Genomic DNA, 8,014 nt, shown 5'->3' with positions numbered 1-8,014 from the left:
CACCCACCCCCGCCCACTTTTCATACCTGCCCCACCATCAAATCACCCAAATCCTCACCAAGACCAACAACCAATAACAATATCAATGTCCTGGTACATCCATCTGATCGCCCCTATACATTCTCTGACGTCTAGGATCGCCCCCATACCTTCTGTCTGTCACGTTATATTGCATGACGCTGCCACGTTATATTTTGCTACATAACAGTTACTGTTTCTCCCAACGACCTCCCAGAAACCTGACATAATTGGAAGAACCAATAAAAAAAAGAATTTACAGCAAACACGCCAGTCAATAAAAGGATCTGTATAAACGTGGTAGGGAACGAAATGAAAGGGCGAATAAATGTTTTATTTTTTCTAGTTTGCGAATAAATCTTTTATTTAGATGGCGTTTCTTTTTGTGACAATATAGCCTTTCTGTCGAGGGTCCTGTACTAAAAAAATGTGTATGGCATCGTAGTGAAATCAGGTACTCGTCAAAAAACTGAAATCGAAGATATCGAAGGTATCCCTATGTGCAATTTACATTGATCTTTTTTTTGTCTCGAGACTTTTTATGTCCTTTTGAAAACATATTTCTTTGTGGATTTTACGGAAAAACGCTGATCAAAGGCACAAAAAAATGCAGGCCTACATTTACAGTTTTCAAGGACACTCAAGCTTTGGAAGTTACCAATCTTGGGCGGCCATTTTTCTCACTTATTTTACTCCTGACACAGGACTACCTCCAACTCCTTCAACTGTAAATACAGTATCCCGACTTATATTCAAGAGAAAAGGGTATTCCTTTTTCATCCTAAACAAGACAAATGAACATGCTTCAAGATTATCTCAATAACTCCAGGTGCCCGAACATTACCGAGCACCTGATTCCACCATGCCTTGACACATATTATATCTCGTCTCCTAATTGGTATTCTTTTACTTTACTTACTTTTATCCGATGCTTATACCCTTTTGGGTTTCGCGGGAAGAAAGAGACGTTTCTCTGTCACCAGCCGGAGAGCTTGGGTCAGGGGGATGCGTGAGTTGTTAATATTTCCATGACTCCATCTATCCTGGCCTTGTTGCCGTCGAATTTTTTTTTATGTAGGCACGTTGTGGTGGGTGGTGTGTTGGTAATCGTAGGAGATGTCCGGACCTTGATTCTTTGGTGTTGGATGTGATGCATGACATCATTTGTGCCCCCCATTTCTCTTATTACTGAGTTTCTAATTGTGTCTCGCCTAGTCTTGTTTACTGCTTTTCTAAGGCATCGCATTTCACATGTTGTAATTCTTTGCTCTAATGTCTTGTTCGTGGTCTATGTTTGGCATTGATAGGAGAGTGTTGGGATGAATATGGTGTTGATCATTTTGAGTTTTCTTGTCATGGGGATGTTAGGATGTTTCAGTAGTGGAGTAAGCTGGTAACTAACATAATTGACCCTTTGTATTGGTATTTCAATTTCTCTGTTCAGTCGCCCATCCTCTGTGAATATACTTCCGAGGTACTTAAATTCTTGGACCTGTCTGAGACTGTTGTTGTTGATGTGTATCCTGAGTGGTCCTGGCTTTCTGCTTACTTTCATTGTCTCTGTTTTGTTGATGTTGATCTTCATGTCATAGTTGTTACATTTTTCGTTTAATCTGGTAATGTAATGTTGGAATTGGTATATTCCAGATCTTAATATCTTAATTGCGAATTATTTAGTCCAATTCTCTTGACTTTCTTTAAATATTAAGATCTGGAAAGTTCCACTGACTTCTGTCTTTTCATGGTTTTGGCTACTTGCGATGCACTCCAAAGACGCGCGTGCACACTCACACACACACACAGACACACACACACACACACACACACACACACACACACACACACACACACAAACACACACAATGTGACATCTACGTTTGGAAAGAATTTTGCCAAATATTTCCGTGTTTCTATTGGAAAATGTACATTTACTAACGCTCTCAACTTAAAATGCTTATTCACCATCGTTCACAACCTGGCTCATTTATCAGTTAGTGTTGCGATCTTCAGTAATTTGTTTACTGTAGGCCTATGTATTTTACACTCCCATCGACACAATTTATTTAAATAAGTCAAGCGTTACGCTGCTTTGACCCTGTTTGTTAGAACATAAATTAGGCTGAGAGGGATACAACATCCTAACAGAGTTATCGGGTTGATCGGATTTATTCGAAATAAAACTGTCTCATTCGGGAAGCGAAGTATAGTATACTGCGTGCCGATGCGACACGACTTAAGATGAATTGAATTCCATTTCCAACTGCTTCACCAGTGCGTAACATTCGGAGTCACCTGGGGAAAGGGGGGAGGGGGAGGGGGTGTGTCAAGTCTTACAGGAACTGGAAACAGCGAGCTGTGGTTGTTGTGATTCGCGAAGGTGTTGGGTGCTGTACATATTTTATTTGTTACCGCATCTGCTCTTTTGTGTGTCTGGTTTTAGGAAATTTTACTTTTTTTTCTTTTTTTTTTCTTAATTAAACGTGGGTGTTTTTACGCCCCCATCAACATCATTTACAGCATATCATTATGCAAGAGGGCTTCAACCAGGCCTGTAGGGCCAACCCGGGATGAGAAGGGCATAAAGTCCCAGCAGCAGAAACATCGAGATAATCAATAGAAATTCCACCCCCACGGGAATTGAACTCGGTCTTCTGCGTGTGACAGCGAAGCGCTAACCACCAAACCACGATGCCGGCCATTTTGTGTGCAAAGAGTAAGATTTCGATATCGTTTTGTGTGTGTGTGGTTTTTTTTGTTTTTTTTTAAATATTAATACATGAGTATCAGCTCTAGTGGCAACATCTGTAATGTTTCGCGTGTATTGTTGAGCATGCTTTTTTTTGGGGGGGGGGGGGGGGAGAGTGAACCATCGCGTAGTGAAGTGTCTTTGGTACAAATAGACTGCACCCTGATTTCTCTTGTCTTGGTTTCGGATCTTTCGACTCCTAGCTCTGCTTTATCGCTGCCTATGTTGAACAGCGTTTGTCATACATTTGTATAAGAAAGGGTATTTTAAAATTGTTTGTCTTGGCAGAATATTACTACCGAAGCAAAGTGTTGTATTGGAATACCAAGTTGTCGGCCTTCTGGAATAATCATACCACTTGTTTAATAGAGCTAGAAATAAGAACACACCAGGCATGATAACAATCAGGAGGGGGAAAAACATGCCATACATAATATCCAGAGGTTTGATTCGATTGACCATCAAAAACAGAAGTTATTTCAGACGCCAGATGATGTAACAATGTTGTAATGTTACTTTGATTTCTTTCTGGGAATGTGATTGAGGCTTGGGGTCATCGAGTGCGATGTTTCTCTGGCGTCTGAGAAGGGCGCACGAAATCAATTACAAATCAGCCGTCTGAAAAAAGTTCAAATTTGAGCAGCCCAGTCAGGCATAACCGCACCCTTCAGACAAATAAATTACTGCTGGGAGCGAGTGCTGTCTCATTCCTCTTGCGTTCTTTGACCACAATTCCGAGACTGTAATTAAAACAGGGGCTTCTATTTTAACACCTCAACTCCTATTCTAAGGCCAGGTTGAGGGTGCGTCCTTTCTAATGATGATTGGAAGCGATAGGGCTCACTATTTTAAGACCAGTGGATCGATACTCTGCTTTAGGGGGTGGGAAGTTGTTTATTTAGGAAACTCTTTCCAATACTCTTTCTTCCGTGTATCCGTATGCAAATGTGTAGCCTTCTTGCGAAACCGCAGAGGCGGTATGCACTGAACAGGATCAAACGATGCTGACAATTTTTATTCCTTTTTTGTTTTAGGGGTTTTCATAATTTTGGATCATCTTCAATTTATTTTGTGTCGACGGGGTGTAAAACATTCGCCATCAGTATTTTGTAGAGCTTTGGAAGGAGGAAGAGGGGAGAGAGATGAAATGATAACTTATAGAACGAGTTGGTCCGAACTTGTATTTGTAGAATAGTTGTAAATGATTCACGGTCACATCGACAATATTTAGGTCATTAAGAAGGAGGCTGTTTATCCCTGTCTGTCAGGGCCGACCCAGGCTAAGTGAAATACAACATCCCAGCAAACAGACGGAAATGATCCATTCATAGCTTCCCAAATCGAGAAACGAACTTTTTGTCGTCTACGCGCAACGCTGAACTGAGGAGCCTAATAGTCACATCCAAGGTACCGGTTGTCACTGTGTCAGTTTTTCTAGGAAGAATAAATACAAGACTTCCGTTATACACTTGTCGTGTATATCCTCTTTTACCGCAAGGTGCTGAAGAAGGAGAGATGCAATTACCTGACGTCGACCTTGTGTGTTGCCTTTTGGATTGTCATGTGTTGCTCGTGTGGGTGGGGGGATAGGGGTGGTTGTCTCTTTGATTCCATCGATCTATCTTTTTTATGGTCTACCTCTTGCTTTCAAACCATTGAGTTTCATATTGTAGGTGTATGAGACAGACTTCTGAGGCCCCATTCTCACAACAGAAATTTAAAGCACCGCAGCGTTAGGGTTGGCGAGTGTTCTGGTGTGGTTTGGTCCCACTTTCCTCTCAAACATAATATGTCGTCCTTCTCTCTTTTCCTCCTTTTTTAACATTTGTTACTCTTTCGGAACACCTCTTATGTTCGACATTTATGATCTAAATTGTATTGCAAGTGCCGTAAAACTATTAACGAAAATAAACAAAACAATGCACCCCCGCTTCATCTTGAATTCTCTCCTGTCTTCTAGGACAAGATGTCGTGGACGTGTGAGCGGTTGTGGCTTCTGCTGGTCCTCCTCGTGCCCTTGTGCCTCTCCCTCAGATACACAGGTAAGGTGAGTGAACACTTCAACTCAACCAATAGTCTCTCTCTCTTGTTATTGTGCTGTTATACAATGGAATTGTCATTGTAATTCATGCTGTTGTGGGGGGGGGGGGGGGGTTTCGAGCGGGTTCTGTTCACAGCTCTCCTGGAGGGAGGCACATAGTAGCCAGTTTTGCTGGTTGTTTCTGATTTGTTTGCCTGTTTGTTTATTTATTTGTGTGTTTGTTTATTCGTTTGTTTGTTTGTTTGTTTGTTCGTTTGTTTGGAATGGGTAAAGGGGAGAGGGAGATTATTGTTACAATAATTGTACTATTGTTTACGTCCCCAACAACAACATCTAAATCATTTAAGTAGCAGACTGCTTCTACCCTGCTGGCAGTGCCAACCCCAGTTGTGTGAGATACAACATTCCGGCAGATAAAGAATTACTCGAAGAAGAAAAAAACCTTTCCTACTCGGGAATCGAACTCGCACCTTTTGCGTGCAACGGCGAAGAGCCTGAACTGTACACCACAGAAGCCGGTATTTCTACCGTTCTCTCAATGTAGTTCAAACAATTGCTTGTCAAAATAGTGTTAAGTATTACAGGTTTAACTTTCAAGTAATTCTCGCTTTTGTTTTCTGATTTACCGTAAAGCTTTACTGAATATTTCTTGTAGTGGTTTTTGTTGTTGTTGTTGTCAGTTTGGGGGGGGGGGGGTATGGAGTTGTTTGCTCTTGGGTTGTTGTTTTTGTTTGTTGTTTTTGTTGTGGTTGTTGTTGTTGTTATTGTTGTTGTTTTTGGTTTGTTGTTTGTTAGCATTTTTGTTTGTTGTTATCATCTTGTTTGTTGGGGGATTTTTTTAGAGAAGTGGCGAGATTGAACCCTTAGGAGACGTACTGGAAAGAAGTTGCACTGTCTGCTTGTGTGGCAAGGAACTTCAAAAGCCGTTTATTTAGAGCTAGAAATCTGTCAGACAACAAATAAGAACAGGCCATACAGGGTTAAGGATGGACGTCACAGTCTTTCGAATAAAGCACTCGTGATAATAATTGACTATTTTAAGCACGAGTAAGTAGAAGTCGATCGGTAATCGGATTAGTAAGTTGTTGAACCCGTAAACTTGATTTATAATATCCAAGTTATTATACTGTGCAAAGAGTGGCGGTCATAATAGTGCTCGGACTAGGATATTTTAAGTATATGGCCGATCCTCATTACCCGTAGTGAAGTGTCTTTGGTACAAATAGACTGCACCCTGATTTCTCTTGTCTTGGTTTCGGATCTTTCGACTCCTAGCTCTGCTTTATCGCTGCCTATGTTGAACAGCGTTTGTCATACATTTGTATAAGAAAGGGTATTTTAAAATTGTTTGTCTTGGCAGAATATTACTACCGAAGCAAAGTGTTGTATTGGAATACCAAGTTGTCGGCCTTCTGGAATAATCATACCACTTGTTTAATAGAGCTAGAAATAAGAACACACCAGGCATGATAACAATCAGGAGGGGGAAAAACATGCCATACATAATATCCAGAGGTTTGATTCGATTGACCATCAAAAACAGAAGTTATTTCAGACGCCAGATGATGTAACAATGTTGTAATGTTACTTTGATTTCTTTCTGGGAATGTGATTGAGGCTTGGGGTCATCGAGTGCGATGTTTCTCTGGCGTCTGAGAAGGGCGCACGAAATCAATTACAAATCAGCCGTCTGAAAAAAGTTCAAATTTGAGCAGCCCAGTCAGGCATAACCGCACCCTTCAGACAAATAAATTACTGCTGGGAGCGAGTGCTGTCTCATTCCTCTTGCGTTCTTTGACCACAATTCCGAGACTGTAATTAAAACAGGGGCTTCTATTTTAACACCTCAACTCCTATTCTAAGGCCAGGTTGAGGGTGCGTCCTTTCTAATGATGATTGGAAGCGATAGGGCTCACTATTTTAAGACCAGTGGATCGATACTCTGCTTTAGGGGGTGGGAAGTTGTTTATTTAGGAAACTCTTTCCAATACTCTTTCTTCCGTGTATCCGTATGCAAATGTGTAGCCTTCTTGCGAAACCGCAGAGGCGGTATGCACTGAACAGGATCAAACGATGCTGACAATTTTTATTCCTTTTTTGTTTTAGGGGTTTTCATAATTTTGGATCATCTTCAATTTATTTTGTGTCGACGGGGTGTAAAACATTCGCCATCAGTATTTTGTAGAGCTTTGGAAGGAGGAAGAGGGGAGAGAGATGAAATGATAACTTATAGAACGAGTTGGTCCGAACTTGTATTTGTAGAATAGTTGTAAATGATTCACGGTCACATCGACAATATTTAGGTCATTAAGAAGGAGGCTGTTTATCCCTGTCTGTCAGGGCCGACCCAGGCTAAGTGAAATACAACATCCCAGCAAACAGACGGAAATGATCCATTCATAGCTTCCCAAATCGAGAAACGAACTTTTTGTCGTCTACGCGCAACGCTGAACTGAGGAGCCTAATAGTCACATCCAAGGTACCGGTTGTCACTGTGTCAGTTTTTCTAGGAAGAATAAATACAAGACTTCCGTTATACACTTGTCGTGTATATCCTCTTTTACCGCAAGGTGCTGAAGAAGGAGAGATGCAATTACCTGACGTCGACCTTGTGTGTTGCCTTTTGGATTGTCATGTGTTGCTCGTGTGGGTGGGGGGATAGGGGTGGTTGTCTCTTTGATTCCATCGATCTATCTTTTTTATGGTCTACCTCTTGCTTTCAAACCATTGAGTTTCATATTGTAGGTGTATGAGACAGACTTCTGAGGCCCCATTCTCACAACAGAAATTTAAAGCACCGCAGCGTTAGGGTTGGCGAGTGTTCTGGTGTGGTTTGGTCCCACTTTCCTCTCAAACATAATATGTCGTCCTTCTCTCTTTTCCTCCTTTTTTAACATTTGTTACTCTTTCGGAACACCTCTTATGTTCGACATTTATGATCTAAATTGTATTGCAAGTGCCGTAAAACTATTAACGAAAATAAACAAAACAATGCACCCCCGCTTCATCTTGAATTCTCTCCTGTCTTCTAGGACAAGATGTCGTGGACGTGTGAGCGGTTGTGGCTTCTGCTGGTCCTCCTCGTGCCCTTGTGCCTCTCCCTCAGATACACAGGTAAGGTGAGTGAACACTTCAACTCAACCAATAGTCTCTCTCTCTTGTTATTGTGCTGTTATACAATGGAATTGTCATTGTAATTCATGCTGTTG

The 8,014-nt window shown here is 41.3% G+C and overlaps 1 protein-coding gene across 3 annotated transcripts in view; it reads left to right on the top strand.

The window, feature by feature from the left end:
- The window catches only part of LOC101851996, a 42,718-nt gene that overhangs the window by 16,645 nt on the left and 18,059 nt on the right, over nucleotides 1-8,014 (top strand). For 2 of the 3 annotated variants that reach the window (XM_005090590.3, XM_005090591.3), the window contains exon 2: nucleotides 4,725-4,806. In XM_005090590.3, the coding sequence (XP_005090647.1) occupies nucleotides 4,731-4,806 (76 nt within the window). In that variant the 5' untranslated portion in view covers nucleotides 4,725-4,730. Of the gene's footprint in view, nucleotides 1-4,724; nucleotides 4,807-7,811; nucleotides 7,920-8,014 lie in introns of those variants that run through there. The other variant, XM_005090592.3, reaches the window with a different exon arrangement.

This window comes from Aplysia californica, unplaced genomic scaffold (assembly GCF_000002075.1).
Source record: "Aplysia californica isolate F4 #8 unplaced genomic scaffold, AplCal3.0 scaffold00019, whole genome shotgun sequence".
NCBI classification, from domain to species: Eukaryota; Metazoa; Mollusca; class Gastropoda; order Aplysiida; family Aplysiidae; genus Aplysia; species Aplysia californica.
The sequence above is the reverse complement of the archived record's forward strand: the minus strand, read 5'-3'. Positions and strand labels throughout refer to the sequence as shown.